This window comes from Balaenoptera musculus, chromosome 6 (genome assembly GCF_009873245.2).
Source record: "Balaenoptera musculus isolate JJ_BM4_2016_0621 chromosome 6, mBalMus1.pri.v3, whole genome shotgun sequence".
In the NCBI taxonomy this organism is placed as follows: domain Eukaryota; kingdom Metazoa; phylum Chordata; class Mammalia; order Artiodactyla; family Balaenopteridae; genus Balaenoptera; species Balaenoptera musculus.
In genome coordinates this window covers 7,221,571-7,242,393 of record NC_045790.1, presented here as the reverse complement: position 1 = coordinate 7,242,393, position 20,823 = coordinate 7,221,571, and the positions used below count along the sequence as shown (strand labels likewise).

At 36.9% G+C, this 20,823-nt stretch overlaps 1 protein-coding gene across 1 annotated transcript; it reads right to left on the bottom strand.

Moving 5' to 3' along the window:
- Positions 1 to 2,957: 2,957 nt before the first annotated feature.
- LOC118896932 (disintegrin and metalloproteinase domain-containing protein 20-like) lies at positions 2,958 to 19,969 on the bottom strand. Its single transcript, XM_036855582.1, has 2 exons — positions 17,917 to 19,969; positions 2,958 to 3,184 (listed from the first exon to the last, which is right to left on the bottom strand). Exons 1-2 carry the CDS (start codon positions 19,967 to 19,969, stop codon positions 2,958 to 2,960), a joined length of 2,280 nt encoding a protein of 759 aa, XP_036711477.1.
- Positions 19,970 to 20,823: the final 854 nt, after the last annotated feature.

Genomic DNA, 20,823 nt, shown 5'->3' with positions numbered 1-20,823 from the left:
TGTGTTGATTAACTTGACTGTGGTAATCATTTCACAATGTATATATATCAAATCATCACATTGTACACCTTAAATATATACAATTTCTACTTATCAATTATACCTCAATAAAGCTGGAAAAAAATTGTCTTCATGAAGCTTATGTTGGTGACCTCATTCCAAAAGGTTGTTTTCTGACTGAAGTTTAACAAAAGTAACTTATTCACTTCATTATGTTTAACCTTACAAATTTAAGCTCTATATGCCTGCTAATCTGTGTACAAAAACTTAATGATAGATCTGCAGATGCTCTCAACCTGCAATACTCTGGCATCTCTCTCTAAATCCCTCATGTTTCCTCTCTTAGCTCAAACATAGGTTACAGATTAAGAGTTTAAGAAGGTCGAACTCCCAGATGCAGGATGTTGATGCCCTATTCATTCCATCGGCTAGAATGGTTTTGAATAGGTTTGCTTTATTTTAAATGACAAACACAAACTATATTAAATAATCCACAAGAATTAACAGAGGTGTTTTACATCTTACAGTCCACAGCAAAAACTCTATGTTGGATATGTCTGTTCCCCAAAGTCCTTTCTCTTACAAATCATAACTGGAGATTTTTCTCTGTCTCTTTTTTTCCTAAATTCATTAGAATGTGTTTTAACAGATTTTTCAATAAGAAGAAAATATGTTAGGAATATCATGGATCTTAGTCATCTCGGTTATCCTGCAGTACTCCCAGAACACCATCCTATTTAAAATTCTTAAAACATGTTATTTGTATGTAATAACAAAACTTGCATATATTCAAGTATAACAATACTTGAATAGTGAATATAACGTGCTATACAATTTTCCAAGCTGTTTACAAGTATTATCATACTGATAATACCAGTAGGTAGGTACTATTATTAGCCTGAGAGGAGAGCCTGAGAGGAGGGCCTGAGAGGAGGACCTGAGGGGAGGGGCTTCAGAAAGTTTAAGTAATAGGAAAAAGGTCATGTAGCAAATCAGGGAAAGAACAGGGTTTTAACCTGCAATTTGAATCCTTTTCAAATTACTAATCCCCAGAATGTCTAGGTTGTATACATACGGCTTTCCAGAATGAACTCTACGTTCTCCAGCCTCCAAGCAGTCACCTATGGCTGGCCATGTAACTAGATCCCGGCAATGAAACTGAAGAGGAAGTGACCTGTGATAGCTTTTGGTTGACTTTCTTAAAAGGTAGCTGGTATGAGTGTTCGCTGTTTTTCTCCCCGTTTTTTCAAGGTGATGCTTGGAATAGAAATTAATAGCTGGAACTCCATATCGGATCATAATGATAGTAAGTTCTATACCATAAGCTTGACCTGGCACGCCAGTCTTAAAAACTACTGTGGGGTCCTTTATACTAACTCTCTATTGCTTACATCCCCAATATTTCATGAAAGAGAAATTTAACTTATATCTTGTTTTAGCCACTGTTTTCAGCTCTCTATTAATTATAATAGCTGAATTTAATCCTTACTGATAGATTTCTTAGGTTATATTGAAAAATAATATAAAATTAATGTATTTGAGAACACTGGGCTACATATATATTGATATTTACTGTAATAAAATTAAAACTAAGGAATTAAAAATATGTATTAGCTAATTTAAAATGACAATAATAAACCCATTACATGTTAATATACTTCATGAAGAACAATTATATTTTCCAAAGCAAAAATGAAATGAGAAAAGTAACATTTTTAATTGTCTGGCTTAATAGAAGAGACACTGGATGGATTCTTGCATCTGCTGTTGAATTTAATTTATTGCCATATGATTTATTGGTTAAAGTATATGAACAAAATCTAGCCTCACAGAAATATGCATTTGGAAAAGAGAGGAGTATCTTAATATTTTTGGATAATTAAAGATATTTTTCTCCAGTACTATTTCAAAACTCAATGAGTGGTAGTTTCTTAAATGTTAGTTGCAGTCAATGAAGCTGAAAGCATATCAATAACCATTTTATCCTGTTACATTAAAATTTATTGGCATATCTTACATTTTGGATGGATATTTTACCACTTTGGAAAATATTCCACTAAGTAATGAACTTCCACATTTGATACATTTCAATAAAATGAGAAAAAAATCATTTTTTAATTTCACAACTAATCTCATCAGGGAAGCCATTGTGTTAGAAGATGTGGTGGTTCCAAATTTTCCAAACTTTTAATATTTATTTGAAAGCTCAAACGTTATCATTAGCAAAAATTACTGTCAGTTGCTGTCATTGAAGTGATAGGCTTTGTTCATTTTAAAAAGAAAATACCCGCCACATAACTGGGACTGAATAAACCATTGTTTGTCTGTTGTTCTTCCGAGTAAAAACTGAATTCTGTAAAAAGTAGCTAGTTCAGCTTGCAATTCAATCACACGAGTGCTTTGTTTGTTTGTTTAAGATAACCATCATACCTCAGTGTTCAGCAGAAATGCTTTACATGATCTTCCCATTTTATCACCCCAAATAATAAAAAGATGTGTACTCAAGAATAAATATGCAGTAAAATTCATAAATTCTACTGTTTCATCAGACAAAAACTGGCTTTTTAAAAAATTCTGAGAGAGTCACCCCATGACGTAGAGGTCCCAGCCAAGAGACGTAGGCTGAGGGCAAGGAGAACGCAGAACAAGAAATGGAAACGGAAGGAATTTCTTTCAGCCTAATACACATACATATCTCCCCGTGTTAGGTATCCTTGTATATATTATAAATTAAGCAGCATTCTCCTTTTTTCCTCCTTTCTCTTCTCTCCTACTTTGAGATACGGCGAGTTGGCGGTGGTGAACTTTATAATCTGGTACTGAGAACGCAGGTTATCAAGGTGAGATTATGAGTGACCCGGATATTGATTTTATTTTTGAGGCTGTCCTACCTTCGTCGTGGAACTGAAACACCAGCTTTTCTCTGTTCTCAAGCAGGCTGAGTTCCCAACCAGAAGTTACCCCAGCCAAGGGCTCTCCCGCCGTCTCTTCTTTCGGTTTTCCAGTTTGCGGACTGCAGATTTTGGGACTCTTCGCTCTCCATACTCACGCAAACCAATTCCGCGAGCTCTGCCGTCAAAGAGCGCGAGAACCTGAGAGCGGGAAGTGTAACTTCCGGTGGGAAACCGCGGGCTGAGTTCTGAGGAGAGCGGCTGTTTCGCGTCCACTGCGAAGGTAGGCCTACCTCAAAAAAATGAAAAGTTTAGGTATTCCATTTGTTATTGTCTCTAGCTCTAGAGTATGTTTATTTCTTTTCTGGTTCACTCATATTTGTATCTCCTCTTGGTTCTGTTTCTCAGGAGGGCCTTGCCTATTACACCCAGCTTCATGGTTATGGTCCGTGAGTCACTTTAGACTCAAGCTTAGACTCTCTTTCTCTAGCCCTTCCTGTGAATTTTGTAATCAACCAATTCCTAGTATTAAATATTCCCTTTTAATGTAGTAGAGAAGTTTTTCTATTTCACAACTGAAGCTGGACTGATGCAAATAAATTGTTCTGATATCACCCCAAATTATAATTACTTGTTTTGTAGTTGTTTTCAGTAACACAATTTTATGTTTCTTCTGACCCGAGTCAAATAATTACTTGAAATCTCAGTAGAATACTTTCTTTAAAAAGTGATGAATTCATTTTAATTTATCGGAAAATGTAGATTGTATATAAAACATGCATCTCCTATATTTCCATGAAGTTTCTACATTTTACCACATTGCTTCACGTTTTTAAACACAAACATAAGTTAGAGATGGCTGAATTTCCAGAGTACTATACCCTGACACTCCCTTACTTCACTGCATCACACTGTGTTCTGCCTTTTCAGAAGTAACTAATATTAAGAATTTGATAGTGACTTGGAGTCATATTATTCCGTGGTACACTGGTATGTATTTAGAAACAGTATAGACTTGTGTATTTCAAATTGTGTATAGATGACAGAATACTGTACAAATTATTGGCAACTTGCGTTTTCATACAATGCTGTAATTTCAGACATTTAGCGTTACTGCTACATGCACCTCTAATTTATTACCAAAGTTGCATTATATAAGTATTCAAAATGTGTATATTCCCTTCCAGGTAATGGACAATTAAAACGTTTCCAATTTTTTAAAACATTCTATAATAAATACTCTTTTTTTATATGCACATGTGCAACAATTTATCTGATGTACTATACATACTTTAAATGGCCAGATCAAAGTGAATGCAAACCATTACTTTTGGTAGCTATTCCTAAATAACTCTACAAAATAGTTGTGTCAGTTCAAACTTTCAGCAACAGTGTATGAGAATTTTCTTTCTGCATATTTCTGTCCAAAACTTGGAGATGATTTTCTGTTAGATTGTGTGTCTTTTTTATTGATGTATGTGAATGCTTTTTATAGTCTCAATAATAACATAATTCTTGCAAACATTTTGTTCTACTTTGTGACTAAGCTTTTTTTTTTTTAAACTTCTTTATTGGAGTATAATTGCTTTACACTGGTGTGTTAGTTGCTGCTGTATAACAAAGTGAATCAGCTATACGTATACATATATCCCCATATCCCCTCCTTCTTGGTCTCCCTCCCACCCTACGTATCCCACCCCTCTAGGTGGTCACAAAGCACCGAGCTGATGTCCCTGTGCTATGTGGCTGCTTCCCACGTGAGTAACTTTTAATTTTAGAGTGTCTTTAGTTGAACATGCATTAATTTAATGTAGTCTAATTTATACATCTATAGTTTTTACTTTATCTTTTTCAAGAAATGCTTCCATTCTCCAAGACCGATCAGATATTCTGCCCCCCCCCCACTTTAAAAAAAAAAAAAAAACCCCAAGATTTAGTCTTTTTTTCTCTCTCAAATTTAAGTCTTTAACCTACCAGGAATTAATTTTATGTATGGCTTAGATGGAATTCTAATTTTCTTATATTTTGTTTTTCTGTATGGACATTAACTACTCTAACATCATTTGTTATACATACGGTCCCTGACTTTTTTTTTTTAATTGAAGTATATTTGATTTACAATGTTGTGTTAGTTTCTGGTGTACAGCAAAGTGAATCAGTTATACATACGTTAAAAAATTTTTTTTCATTATGGATTATTACAGGATATTGGATATATATATTGAGCTATACAGTAGGACCTTGTCTATTTAATATATAGAGTTTGTAGCTGCAATAAGTTCATTTGTGTCATATTTTAGATTCCACATGTAAGTGATATCATACGGTATTTGTCGTTCACTTTCTGACTTCACTTAGTATGGTAATCTCTAGTTCCATCCCTGTAGCTGCAGATGGCATTATTTCATTCTTTTTTATAGCTGAGTAGTTTTCCATTGTGTATATATGTACCACATCTTCTTTATCCATTCATCTGTCGATGGACATTTAGGTTGCTTCCATGTCCTGGCTGTTGTAAATAGTGTTGCTGTGAACGTTGGGGTGCATGTGTCCTGGACTTCCATTGGTTCAATCTAACAGTTTTTTAGCTTTACAATGGTGGGAGAGCAATACACATTCAGTAGAAACTGCACTTTGAATTTTGATCTTTTCCCAGGCTAGTGATACATGGTAAGATATTCTCTCATGTTGTGGCAACGAGCTGCAGCTCCCAGTCAGCCATGTGTGTGATCATGAGGGTAGGCACCAATACACTTACACCATTCTGTACGCAGACAGCCATTCTGTTTTTCACTTTCAGCACTGCATTCAATAAATTACATGAGATAGTCAGTACTTTATTATAAAATAAGCTTTGTGTTACATGATTTTGATTGACTATAGGCTACTGTGAGTGTTCTGAGCACGTTTTAAGGTAGGCTAGGCTAAGCTATAATGTTCATTTGGTTAGGTGTATCAAATGCACTTTGGGCTTACGATATTTTCAACTTCCAACAGGTATATCAGGACATAACTCCATTGTAAGTTGAGGAAGATCTGTATAGATCATATTTGAGTTTTTACTGTTTTTGGCTGTAATGGATAGTGTTGCCATGAACAGTCACGTGCATGTTTTTGGAGAATATAAATACACATTTTGGATGGATATATAGCTAGGATTGGAATTACTAGCATATATGGCTTATATGCATATGTCCAGCTTTGAGATATTGCCAAATACTTTTCCAAAGTGGTTATAAGCATTTACCTTTCTCTCTAACGTGAGTTCTTGTTTCTCTACTCATTGATTTTTAATATATATGACAAACCAATTTATGGTTGTCATTTATATTGATTTGTAAGAATCCTTTATTATTTATAATATTTTATATTTTCTAAATTTTCTTCTTAGCTTTTAGAATTTGTATATTAGAATTTTATATGTAGAAATTCATGTAAGCTACATTTAATGGCAGTTTTTATATTTGTTTTCCAGTTCCATAGTTTTTACTTCTCAATGTAATTTGTCTGGGTCCTCAAACAAAAAGTTAATATTAAGTGGTGATAAAGAACAACATTGCTTTATTCCCAATTTCACTGTGAACTCTGAAAAATTCATTTTAAAGTGTTCAGTTTTACGTTTCTCAACAATATTTATTATCAGGTTAGGAAAGTTTCCTTTTATTCCTACTTGGCTAAGAAATTCTTTTCATTGTCAATAGAGCTTAAAAGTTATTTAATTATTTTTTTGCATGTATTGGAATGAGCATATGTTTTATTTCCTTTAGTCCAGTAAGAAATTATATTTTCTGGTATTAAATTACCCATGCCTTTTAAAAATGAACCATACTTTATGAAAATGTTATTTCCCCCTGCTTAAAATGTTATTTCCTCATTTTTGCTCTATTTGTTATACTTGTTATTTATGATTTTTGTATCAATCTCTGCGAAATCAGTCTTTCTTTCTGGTATTGGTTCTTGTCCAGATTTTTACTAGACCCATAATATTAGTTGAATACCTTTTCCTTTAGTTTTTTCCTATAAAATAATTTCTGCATGTTAATAATTATGATCTGTTCCTTAAGGTTCAACGCTCAACAGTTTACTATTGGGGAGAAAAGTAAACTGAGTATATGTACTCTTTGGGTAAAATATAGGGAAAATAATACATCTATTATTAATTTCATTTTGTCAATCAGATTTTTATCTTTTACAAATTGATATTATTCATTTATATTTTTACTTAAAGTGACACATTCCATCTAAGTAATTTGTTCATAGCATTTATTTATAATGCTGTAAATATATGCTACACTATATATACATATTACAATTTTTCATGACATATTTTTACTGGTGGTTTTATTTCTTTTTCATCTATATTTCTGGAAGTTGGCCTGTTGTGCTTTTTTTTAAATTAATATATTTCCATCCAGTTGATCGTTTCTATTCTGTTTATTTAGCCTCCATTTCATTAATATTTGCTTCTTTTTATTATTTCCTGCCCCCTAATTTCCCTTAGGTTTACTTTTTTTTAGCCTAGCATTTTGAGGCCAGTGCTACAGTCCTTTATTTAGAAAAGTAGTAGGTGATGAATAAATGCTTAGGCTTTGGAATCAGCTATATCAGAGCTCCCACCTAGTAAATGCATGACTTTAAGGAAGGAGTAAAACCTCTTTAGACCTTAGGTTCCTTACATGCAGAAGGTGAAAACAATTACCTTCCCATGAGGCTATAGTGAAAGTTAAATGAAAAAATTTATATGAAGGGCTTCATATAGAGCCCACTGTATGGGTACATTTGTTATTCACCTTTTAAGACAAACAAGAATTAATGTGCATGTTAATAATGAGAATTTTCTTAATGTTTTGTCATTTGTTTCACACTATCAGAGGGTTGTGTGTTCTCTTTTTTTCTTTTTCTTTAAAAATTCAGTAATAGAAATCTACTACACTCGGAATAAATTCACAATTATATGGAGACATTTAATTCTGGTTTATCTTGCTTATCTAAATTGATTGAGATTTGCATGCTTGAAACACATAATGTGATCTTTTTTGTGATGAAAACAAGCCAGTTGGGAGAAAAATATTTTACCACTCTTACAAATATTTGAAGATTCATTTAAACTTTTTAATTTTATTTACTTTTTAATTTTATTTACTTATTTTTTGAGATATAGTTGATATATAATATTATATAAGTTACAGGTATACAATATAGTGATTCACAACTTTTAAAGGTTATAATCCATTTTTAGTTATTATAAAATAATGGCTGTATTCCCTGTGTTGTACATTGTATACTTGTAGCTTGTTTTATACATGATAGTTTGTACCTCTTAATGCCCTTGTTAGTTTTTTGAGAAGTCTCCATACTGTTTTCCACAGTGGCTGCACCAATTTACATTCTCACCGACAGTGTACGAGGGTTCTCTTTTCTCCACATCCTGACCAATGACTTATTATTTGTATTCTTTTTAATAATAGTCATTCTGACATGTGTGTGGTGATATCATATTGCGGTTTTGATTTGCATTTCCCTAATGATTAGTGATGTTGAACACCTTTTCATGTGCCTGTTGGCTGTCACAGTGTTCTGTTTGAAAAGATATCTATTCAGTTCTTCACATTTTTTAATTGGGTTGTTTGGTTTTTTTTTTTTTTTTTTTGCTGATCAGTTGTATGAATTGTTTCTATATTTTGGATATTACTCCCTTATCAGTCATATCATTTGAAAATATTTTCTCCCATTCTGTAGATTGTCTTTTCATTTTGTCAGTGGATTCATTTGCTTTGCAAAAGCTTTTAAATTCAATTAAGTCCCATTTGTTTATTTTTGCTTTTATTTCCTTTGCTTTAGGAGACAGATCCAAAAAAAAAATATTGCTACGATTTATGTCAAAAAGAGTGTTCTGCCTGTTTTCCTCTAGGAGTTTTATGGTATCCAGTCATATGTTTAGGTCTTTAATCCATTTTGAGTTTATTTTTTATGTGATGTTAGAGAATATTCTCATTTCATTCTTTTACATGTAGCTGTTCAGTTTTTCTCACACCACTTATTTTTTTTTATTTTTTTTATTTTTTTTATTTTTTTTATTTTTTTAATAGGGTTGATTTTTATTTATTTATTTATTTATTTATTTATTTATTGGCTGTATTGGGTCTTCGTTTCTGTGCGAGGGCTTTCTCTAGTTGCGGCAAGTGGGGGCCACTCTTCATCACGGTGCGCGGGCCTCTCACTGTCGCGGTCTCTCTTGTTGCGGAGCACAGGCTCCAGACGCGCAGGCTCAGTAGTTGTGGCTCACGGGCCCAGCTGCTCCGCGGCATGTGGGATCTTCCCAGACCAGGGCTCGAACCCTTGTCCCTTGCATTGGCAGGCAGATTCTCAACCACTGCGCCACCAGGGAAGCCTTCACACCACTTATTAAAGAGACTGTCTTTTCTCCATTGTATATTCTTGTATCCTTTGTCATAGATTAATTGTCCATAAGTACATGGATTTATTTCTGGACCCTCTATTTTGTTCCAGTGTCTGTTTTTTTTTGTGCCAGTACCATACAGTTTTGATTACTGTAGCTTCATAGTCTAGTCTGAAGTCTTAGCGTTGTTATTCCTCCAGCTCTGAGTTTCTTTCTAAAGATTGTTAGGCTAATCGAGGTCTTCTGTGTTTCCTTACAAATTTTGAAATTTGTCTAAGTTCTGTGAAAATACCATTGGTATTTTGATATGGATTGCATTGACTCTGTAGATTGCCTTGGGGTGTATGGTCATTTTAACAATACTATTCAGTACTATTCTTTCAGTCCAGGGACACCATATATCTTTCCATCTGTTTGTATTGGCTTCCATTTCTTTCATCAGTGTCTTATAGTTATCCAAGTACAGGTTTTAGGCTGTTGTAAATAATGCTGCTATGAACGTTGGGGGTGCATATATCTATTTGAATTAATGTTTTAGTCTTTTCCAGATATATGTCCAGGAGTGGGATTGCTGGAGCATATGGGAGCTCAAGTATGTTTATTCCTATGTATTTTTTTCTTTTTGATGTGATGGTAAATGGGATTGTTTCCTTGATTTCTCTTTCTTACAGTTTATTGTTAGTGTGTAATAATGCAGCAGATTTCTGTACATTATTTTTGTATCCTGAAACTTTACCAGATTCATTGACAAGCTCTAGTAGTTTTCTGGTGGTGTCTTTAGAATTTTCTATGTACAATATCATGACATCTGCAAACTGTGACAGTTACTGCTTCCTTTCCAATTTGGATTTCTTTTATTTCTTTTTCTTCTCTGATTGCTGTGGCTAGGACTTCTAAAGCTATGTTGAATAAAAAGTGGCAAGAGTGGGCATCTTGGGACTTCCCTGGTGGCGCAGTGGTTAAAAATTCCTCTGTCGGTGCAGGAGACATGGGTTTGATCTTTGGTCTGGGAAGATCCCACATGCTGTGGAGCAGCTAAGCCCATGCACCACAGCTATTGAACCTGTGCCCTAGGGTCCACGAGCCACGACTGCGGAAGCCCACGTTCCTAGAGCCTGTGCTCCACAACAGTAGAAGCCACTGCAGTGAGAAGCCTGCACACTGCAAGGAACAGTAGCCCCCTCTCGCCGCAACTAGAGAAAGCCCGTGCGCAACAATGAAGACCCAACACAGCAATCAATCAATCAATCAGTCAATCAATAAGCAAGCAAGCAAGCAAGCAAGCAAGCATCCTTGTCTTATTCCTGATCTTAGAAGAAATGCTTTCAGCTTTTCACTGTTGAATGTGTTAGCTGCGTTTTTGTCATATATGGCCTATATTATTTTGAGGTATGTTCCCTCTATGTCCAGTTTCTGGAAAGTTTTTTTTAATCATAAGAGGATGTTGAATTTTATCAGAAGCATTTTCTGCATCTATTATGATGATCACATAGTTTTTATTCTTCATTTTGTTAATGTGGTGCTCATATCAGTCGATTTGTAGATATTGAAAAATTCTTGCAACCCTGGGATAAATCCCACTTGATCATAGTGTATGATCCTTTTAATGTATTGTTGGATCCGGTTTGCTAATATTTTGTTGAGGATTTTTGCTTCTATGATCATCAGTGATGTTGGCCTATATTTTTCTTTTTTTTGTTATATCTTTGGTTTTGGTGTCAGGGTGATACTGGCCTCATAGAATGAGTTTGGAAGTGTTCCTTCCTCTGCAATTTTTTGGAATAGTTTTAGAAGTATAAATGTTAACTGTTCTGTAAATGTTTGGTAGAATTCACATGTGAAGGCAACTGGTCCTGCACTTTGGTTTGTTGGGAGTTTTTAAATTACTGATTCAGTTTCATTATTGGTAATTGGTCTGTTCATATTTTCTATTTCTTAATGGTTCAGTCTTGGGAGGTTATACCTTTCTAGGAATTTGTCAATTTTCTTCTGGTTGTGTATTTTTTGGGGGCGTATAGTTGTTCATAGTAGACTCTTATAATCTTCCGTATTTCTGTGGTGTTGATTGTAAATTCTTTTTCATTTCTGATTTTATTGATTTGTCCCTCTCCCTTTTTTTCTTGATGACTCTGGCAGAGGTTTATTAATTTTGTTTATCTTTTCAAAGAACCAGCTTTTAGTTTCACTGATCCCTTTATATTGTTTTTTTAAGTCTCTGTTTCATTTACTTCTGTTGCTTGCAGAAGGAATGTTCTGTATATATCAATTAAGTCCAACTGATCTATTGTGTCATATAAGGCCAGTGTTTTCTTACTGATTTTATGTTTGGATGATCTGTCCATTGATGTTAGTGGAGTGTTAAAGTCTCCTACTGTTATTGTATTATTATGACTTCTCCATTTATCTCAGTTAGGATTTGTTTTAGATACTCCTGTATTGGGTGTGTATATATTCAGTGTAATATCCCTCTGGTATTCATCCCTTTATGATTATATAATTTCTCTTTGTCTTTTGTTATAAGCTTTGTTTTTAAGCCTATTTCTTCTGATGTGAGTATTGCTTCACACACTTTCTTGTTTCTGTTTGGATAAAATATCTTTTCCAAGCCCTCACTTTCAGTCTCTGTGTTTCTTTAGCTCTGAAGTGAGCCTCTTGTAGGCAGCATATTGAAAGTCTTGGTTTTCTTAATCCAATCAGCTACTCTGTGTCTGTTGATTGGAGCATTTAGTCCATTGACTTTTTTTGAGTTATTGTTAATTTACAGTATTACATAAGTTTCAGGTGTACAATATACTGGTTCACAATTTTTAAAGATTATACTCCATTTATAGTTGTTACAACATATTAGCTATGTTCCCTGAGCTGTACAATATATCCTTCTAGATTATTCGTTTTATATATAAAAGTTTGCACTTCTTAATCACCCACTTCTATCTTGCCCCTCCCTGCTTCTCTCTCCAACTTTTAACCATGAGTTTGTTCTCTGTATCTTCCAGTCTGTTTCTTTTTTGTTATATTCACTGGTTTGTTGTATTTTTTAGATTCTAAATATAAGTGATAACATAGTATTTGTTTTTGTCTGTCTGACTTATTTCACTAAACATAATATCCTCCAAGTCCAACCGTGTTGTTCCAAATGGCACAATTTCATTCTTATGGCAGAGTGGTATTCCATTGTATATATATACCGTATCTTCTTTATGCATTCATCTGTTGATGGACATTTACTTTGGCTGCTGTGAACATTGGGGTGTACGTATCTTCTTGATTTAGTGTTTTGGTTTTCTTTGCCCTGTGGCTGGTGTATGGCAGCTTGTTGGTAAGGCTGGTCTCAAGGTTAGGGCAGGCTCACTGGTGAGCAGGGCCCACACCTTGCAGGTCCCAGAGCAGTTGCTGGCTTGCTGGTGGGTAGGCTGGGTCTACAGGCTGCCAGGCTGTGGTTTCCTGGGGTTGGTGTCCACCCACTTGTGGGTGAAGGTGGTTCTGAGGATAAGAAAGGCTTGCTGCTGGGCAGGGCCTGGGATTCTGGGGCTGGTGCCTGGCCCCTTGTGTTTGGGGATGAGTCCCTGGGTGTTTGGCTTCATTGCCCTTGGTGTCCCAGTTCTAGTGCCTGCACACTGGTGTATGGGGATGACACCTGGGCCCTTTAGTGGACAGGATCTTTATCAGGGTCATCTGTGGGATAGAGGGTATTAGGCAGCCTGTCTGCTGGTGGGTGGGGTTGTGTCCCCACCTAGTTAGTTGCTTTGCCTGAGGCATCCCAACACTGTTGCCAACAGGCTCTTGGGCTTTGGTGGGCCTGGGTCCTGATGTTAATAAATCTAGAGGAGGCATTCCAGAATGGCACTTACCAGTACCGGTGTCCACATTGTAGAATGAGCTCTATCCATCCAAAAATGGATGTCACTCATGTCTGTGTGCCTAGGGTGAGCTCCAGTTGTCCTGACACTCTGGGAGACGCTCCAAGATCAGCAGGTAGGTTTGACCCAGGCTCCTTTCAAATTACTCCTTCTGCCCTGGGTCCCAGAGTGTGTGAGGACCTGTGTGCACCATTTAGGAATGGAGTCTCTGTTTCACACAGTCCTCAGGCACTCCCAGAGATGAGCCCTACTGGCCTTCAAAGCCAAATGTTGTGGAGGCTTTTCTTCCTGGAACAGGATGCCTGGGGTAGGGAGCCTGATGTGGGATTCAGACCCCTCACTCCTTGGGGAGAACCTATGCAATTGTAATTATTCTCCTGTTTGTGGATTGGCCACCTGGGGCTATGGAACTTGATTGTCCGGCTACTCTGCCCTTCTTACATATGTTGTTGTGGTTCCTTCTTTATATATTTAATTGTAGAAGTTTTTTTTTTTTTTTGTTAGGTTCTGGTTTCTTTCATCCAGAGTTGTTTTGCCAATAGTTATAATTTTGGTGTGCCAATGAGAGGAGGTCTTTCTACTCTGCCACCTGATCCATTGACATTTAAAGCAATTAATGATGGTGGAGTAAAAGGATGTGGAGCTCAACTCCCGCCACAAATAAACCAAAAAGACATCTACATGTGGAACAATTCTCACTGAAACTTACTGCAAATTGGCTGAAGGACTACTGTACAAATAAGGCTGTAGAAAAGATATACATGTAATTGTGTAGGATGGGAGGAAAAGCAATAGGGATAGGATCTGTGCCCCTGGCAGTGGGCTGAGAGGAAAAGGGAGATTGCATGGGGGAATTACCCGCCGCTTCCCCCACCCCAGGTTGTGAGCAGGTTGAGCCACAGACTGGGCCTCCCAGTACTGGGGTCTTACACATAGGAGACAAGCTCTGTGGTATGTGGAGAACCAGTGGGACAGATAGGCTTGAGAAAGTTGGACTCAACTCCTGAGGAGTATGTGGGTGCTGGGTTACTGTCAGGCCGGGTGGAGAGATTCCTTCCCTAGTGTCTGCCAGGTTACCCTTTGTTTGTTTGTTTTTTTTTGCAAGGGTACCCTTGATTGCCTTGCTGTGCTTCCCTGCCCTATTTGAACTAAAGCCCTGGTCCAGCTCACTCTGCACCAGAGCACCTTAGCAATATTTTCTTGCATATATCTCCTCAGGAGAGGGGAAAAAATAAAAAGGGACTACATCAAACTTTAAAGTTTTTCACGCAAAGGAACCTATCAACAAAATGAAAAGGCTACATACTAAATGAGAGAAGATAGTTTCTAATGATACATCTGATAAGAGATTAATATCCAATGTATACAAAGAACACATACAAGTCAACAAATCAAAGAACTCGATTAAAAACTGGTCAAAAGGACTGAATAGACATTTTTCCAATGAAGACATATAGATGGCTAACAGGCACATGAAAAGATACCCAGTGTCACTAATTATTAGAGAAATGCAAATCAAAACCACAATGAGATATCACCTCACAACTGTCAAAATGGCTATAATCATAAGAACACAGATTGGGACTTCCCTGGTGGTGCAGTGGTTAAGAATCCGACTGCCAACACAGGGGACATGGGTTCGAGCCCTGGTCCAGGAAGACCCCACATGCCACAGAGCAACTAAGCCCCTGCACCACAACTACTGATCCTGCGCTCTAGAGCCCGAGAGCCACAACTGCTGAGCCCACATGCTGCAACTATTGAAGCCCGCATGCCTAGAACCTGTGCTCTGCAACAAGAGAAGCCACTGCAATGAGAGGCCTGCGCACTGCAACGAAAAGTAGCCCCTGCTTGCCACAGCTAGAGAGCCCACGCACAGCAGTGAAGACCCAACGCAGCCAATAAATAAATAGATAGATAAAATAAGATTACTTAAAAAAAAAAAGAACAGAGATAAAAAATGTGGGCAAGGGTGTGGAAAACAGGGAGCCCTTGGACAGTGTTGGTGGGGATATAAATTGGCGCAGCCCCTATGGAAAACAGTATGGAGGTTTCTCCAAAATCTAGAAGTAAAACTACCATATGATCCAGCAATTCCATACCTGGGTATATATCTGCAAGAAATGAAAACACTAATTTGAAAAGATACATGCACCCAATGTTCACAGCAACACTATTTACAGTAAACAAGACATGGACACAATCCAAGTGTCCATCAACAGACAAATGGATAAAGAAGATGTGGTATATGTATGTATAATGGAATATTATTCAGCCATAAATAAGAATGAAGTTCTGCCATTTGCAACAATGTTGAATGACTCAAGAATGCTATGCTTAGTGAAATAAGTCAGACAAAGAGAAATACTGTGTGATATTACTTATATATGGAATCTAAAAATTAATACCAGTGAATGTATATGCAAAAGAGAAACAGACTCACAGTTATACAAAACAAACTAGTGGTTACCAAAGGGGAGAGGGAAAGGAGGAGGGACAAATTAGGAGTATGGGATTAAGAGATACAAACTACTATGTCTAAAATAGATAAGCAACAAGGATATTTTGTATATCATAGGGCATTATAGTCATTATAATAACTTATAATGGAGTATAATCTGCAAAAACACTGAATCTGTATGCCGTATACTGAAACTAATATAATCAATCAACTCTACTTCAATAAAAAGTAAAGTAAAATAATTATTGAGAGATATGTACTTGTTTCCATTTATTACTTGTTTTTGTAATTCTTCTCTGTTCATTTCTTCTTTTTGTTTCTTCCCTTGTGGTTTGATGATTTTCTTTAGTACTGTGCTTGTGTTCCTTTCTGTAAATAGAAAGTTTTTGCATATCTGTTACAGGTTTTTGATTTGTGGTTACCATGTGGTTCATATATGTTGGTGTATAATTATATCTACTTGTTTTAAGCTGGTAGTTATTTTAAGTTCAAATGCATTCTAAAGATCTATATTTTTTGCTCCCCTCTCCCACATTTTGTTTCTGATGTCATATTTTACATCTTCATGCTTATTCCTTGACTGTTTATTTTAGTTATTGTTGCTTTTACATTATTTTGTTTTTTAATCTATGTACTGGCATATTTAAGTGGTTGGTCCTCAGTCCTTATATAATATTTGCCTTTCCTAGTGGGATTTTCCCTTTCCTATAGATTCTTCTTTTCCACTTAGAGAATAACAAAAACTAACAGCAGAGGTCCTTTCACTGGGCCAACCTAATGCTTAAATCAAATGCAACATCAGTAAGTACTCAGGGGAAAAAATAGGTGGCAGGTGTTCACAGTTTCCAGAATTTCATTTTGATGCCTGAAATTTTAGTTCTTCTACTCTATATTGTTACCTTAATTCTCTGGTGCCCCTAAACTCGGTTCTTAAAATATAATTAGTATTGTTTAGGTTTTTTCCAGAGGAAAGAAGGTTGCTATGACTTGCATATCCTAAATAGACTTATAAGTATATTCTTTATACATATTATAAGTAAAAATTATGAAGGATTTGAGTGGCACATATAATTGTTCTCTCTTTTCTGATTTTAAAGTAATTCTAAGTTTAAATCACATCCCCGAGATGGTAAGGGCAGTGGTGTGAACAGTTCAAACCTTCTGATGTCAGACTCCTTTATGCCAAGTTAAGTACTGTATCAGTCAGAGTTCAGTCACAAGAGAGGAACCCACCCTATGAGGATAATCATGAGTTATGAAGATGTAGCTATTACTCCTAGGGCTGGGGCTTGCAGGAAAGAGGTGGCATTAATAAACCTACAGGTTTTGAATAGGTCCCATGGATCTAGGACTCAGGCTAGGACTCAGGGATTTGGTAGAAGACTCAAGGACCTGGGACTCAGAACTAAGAAAGTTAAGATGCTTGGTAGCTGTGCCAGTATCTGTGAGGCTGAAAAGTAATGTCCATTAGGGAGTATATATAATATACAATTGTATGTAAAGACAAAAGTGTATGTATGTATATATAGTAATATGCAGACTGAGGTTTACTTTCTTGTCATGGTGAGAGCTGTTAATGATGCAACGCTGACATGAACAGCGACAAAATATTTCCCATGTATCTAGTCTCCCTCTAGTTCTTTCTGTTAGCAGAAACAAATAATAAGGGGACTGGCAAAGAAGAAATGGGATTTGTAGGTTCCCATTCCCTGTGTGACAAAGTACAAAGGGGAAGGATGTTTAGAATTGAGAGATAGCAAATTAAAAGTGCACACACACACACATACACACACCTTCATGAGCTGTGCCTTTGCTCAGGAAACACAGAGTAATTTCAAGAAAAATTAACCACTAAGTTGCTTAAAATAACGGAAAGTAAAAGTGTTCCAGGAATTAACATATTTTACTGATTGTTTAATTGGTAATGTTTATGATCCAGAATAATATCTCTGGGGTTTTCTGTCAGTGATCTGTGACACATGCTGTAACATGTCTACCACCAGGAAACTAAAACTTAAAACATGAGAAATTTCATAGGTTTTGGATTTTTTTTTGAAATCACGAATTTTGGCTTTTTAGATGGAGTTGGAACGTTTTTCTCTTTTTCCTTAGGTGAAATCAGAACATTTTATACATTTTCCTTAGGTAACATCTCAACATTTTGCCCTTCTTACTGAGGTTAAGTCTGAGCTCTTTTCCCTTTTTGCTTAGCTGATCTTTTTTGTCTCTTAAACAACAAAAGCAACAAACAAAATAATAAAACAAAAAAAGGACTCAAGCAAAATAGCAGCAGGTAACTCTTGCCTTTCATGTTTTCTTCCTTTTTGCCAGAGGGTGGGCCACTATCAACACTGCCTCCACTACCTTTTACCAGGCATTTGGGTGGGTCCCACTCGGAGTTGCAGTGGCAGTGATGTCTGTTGTTACAGACTCCGTTCATATTGCAGCTCTTAGGTGAACAACCACTTTCAAAACTGGGCCTAAAAATACACTTCCTTCCGATGCAGATATGTTCTGTACCACACTCTGTACCATCTTTCACTTCACCAATATCAGGTATGGTCATCCCAAGATGGTAGTCTGTACCCCAGCAGTCGACTCCATTGATGTGAGTCCAATGCACAGTAGAATGATCTCTCAGGAGGGGAATTTCTCTCACGTTCTCACACTGAATCCTCCCACACAGGATATCTGGGATTCTGCATTGTATATATGAAGTGGTTGTGAGACCACAGTTACCAAAACGGTCACCTCGGGTATTCACTTCCCTGTAGCAAGTCTCGTTTGTGCTCCTGGCCTCCTTGCCAAAAATTTTTCTACACTGTTCATTGCGGTTATTGCATCTCTTTTCATAGCAGTAACCACCACCTGTGCAAGGGGTCCCATCCTGCATATACACATCTTCTGGACACTGATAGGATGTCCCATTACACCACTCTGGAAGATCACATTCATTTTCTTCTTTTCTACACATGTAACCTGCTGGCATCAAGTCACAATTTTTGCAACAAAGGCCAAAAGCACAAGTAGCCCCAAGTCTCAGAGTGCAGTCTGGCTGACAACAGGGATCTTTTGCACACATATACATGGAACCACAGTCACACTCTTCTCCTTCATCAACCACACTGTTCCCACAGCGTGTCTGTGTGAAGATATTCTCTGGATTTGGTGAAATGTGCAAACACTTTATTTTTGCAACAGTGTTCCAATATGCAGCATAACTGCAGTTGCTGAATCGAGTTGCCAGAGATTTACTTGGAAACATTATGCATGCTTTAGCCCCACACGTACATGTGTTTTCATCGTGTTGCATACCCAGATTATGACCAATCTCGTGTGACACAATATATGCAAAATCATACAATTTATCATCTGTAAAACTATCAACTCCACAATTATAACGTTGTTGACATACGGTTCCAACATAGGCTAAGCCAAGTAGGGTACCAAAATTTTCCTTTACAAAAACATGTGCAATATCATGTGGCAAGCGGGTATTAAAACTCTTTTTCTTCCATTGACAAAATTCTCGCAAGAGATTACGTATGTTTTCTGTTGGAAGGAGGTTTTCTTTAGACCAGATCTCGATTCCAGTCAAAACCACATTAACATCCAGTAGTTGTAAAAAGTTCCCTATTTCATTGACAACGAGGCATACTTCATACTGCACATTTGAGGTATTACTTTGGTGATGAAGATATCGATTGTGGTCTACCACCACTGCCAGTTCAAGGAAACGCCTGTGGGTCCACCAGCCTTCATACCCACTTTGCTTCAAAGTGTAATTAACACTTTCTTGAAACTTCAGTTGTCGTGCTATTTCTTCATCTGTTAATCCACATCTTCTGGGTGGAAATTCTGTCTCTCCATATTCCATCTGATACAGCAGATGTTCAAATGAGGTAGAAAGACTTTTGGGCTTGATTTCATAAACAACATTATTTATCTGTAATATTCCTTGTAAGCCCATCAAACATGTACTGAGGGCAACCAGGGATTCTGGGACCCCCTCCACGTAACCCTGATAGTAGCAGTCATTTTGGATAAAAGGCTTGTCCTCCAGGAGAGCATACTGGTTTGTGTAGGTGAACACTGGGAGGTGTTTAGAGAACAAAAGCTTGTTGACCTTCATGTGAAGAATGTGTCTCTGGCCCCCAAAACGCAGGCTGTAAGAGAGCCAGCCAGGAGGCTTCATGCCTCTGCCAATGTGTGTTATCCTCAAGGGTATGACCACTTCTGGAGGACCATGGTGTTGGGAGTGCCCAACATAGAATGATCCAGAAAGGAGCAGAAACACCCCAAACCAGAGCAGCAGGAGAGTGATCCTCACACACACCAAGGCCTTATCCACGGCCATTATGGCGCCACGATATGGAACCAGTGGTGAGAGCAAAAGTGTGTAGAGCAGGACGCATCACTGTTCTGTCTCATCCCTGTAAGCTGACTGTATGCAGCACTGACCTTTAATCTGTTTTCTGTCAGAGTCACACTGCCAGAGCCGTAGCACTAAAACAAAAAAAAGCAGAGACAGGGCTGGGAGTCATGAGCAAACCAAGACAGAGGGGGAAGAGAAGGGCATGGGTTAAAATGGATGAGTGTTTGGCTAAAGACATGGCTGAGTATACTGCATTGCATTTGCTCTTAAGTACTGGTGAGACAGAGACCATGGGTGTCCAAAGGAATGGTGATTGGCCTAGGGTGACACTTGTTGAACCTAGATGAAGGACACATTGTTCTTTTCTCTAAATATATGAAAATGTGTGGACATTTCCATAGAAATAGGTAAGACAAAAGGTTCTTAATGGAAAGGGGAACATATATCCTGTTTTGAGAGGGAGTTTTCATTTATACATATTAATTACCACTTTGTAGTGATTCTTTTCAATTTCCAGTGGTAAATTATTTAGACACATTACTTAGGAGAGATATTTAAAAAATACTCACATATATCATAATTTTGTCCCATTCATGTAACTAATTATTACTTGTCCTACCTTCTTACTGTTTCCCTTTTTCATTTAATTCTGTCCAACTGCAAGGGTCAAAGTATCAATTGTCTTACACATATATTAGTATGTTCACTCAACAATAGGCAATTTTATATTTGAGGTGGGAAGACCATGGATCGTTACAGGTGTTGTTCAGATATGTTTATATTTGATTATTCTCTTAAGAAGAACAACATTTTCAAATCATCTGGAAATATAAAAT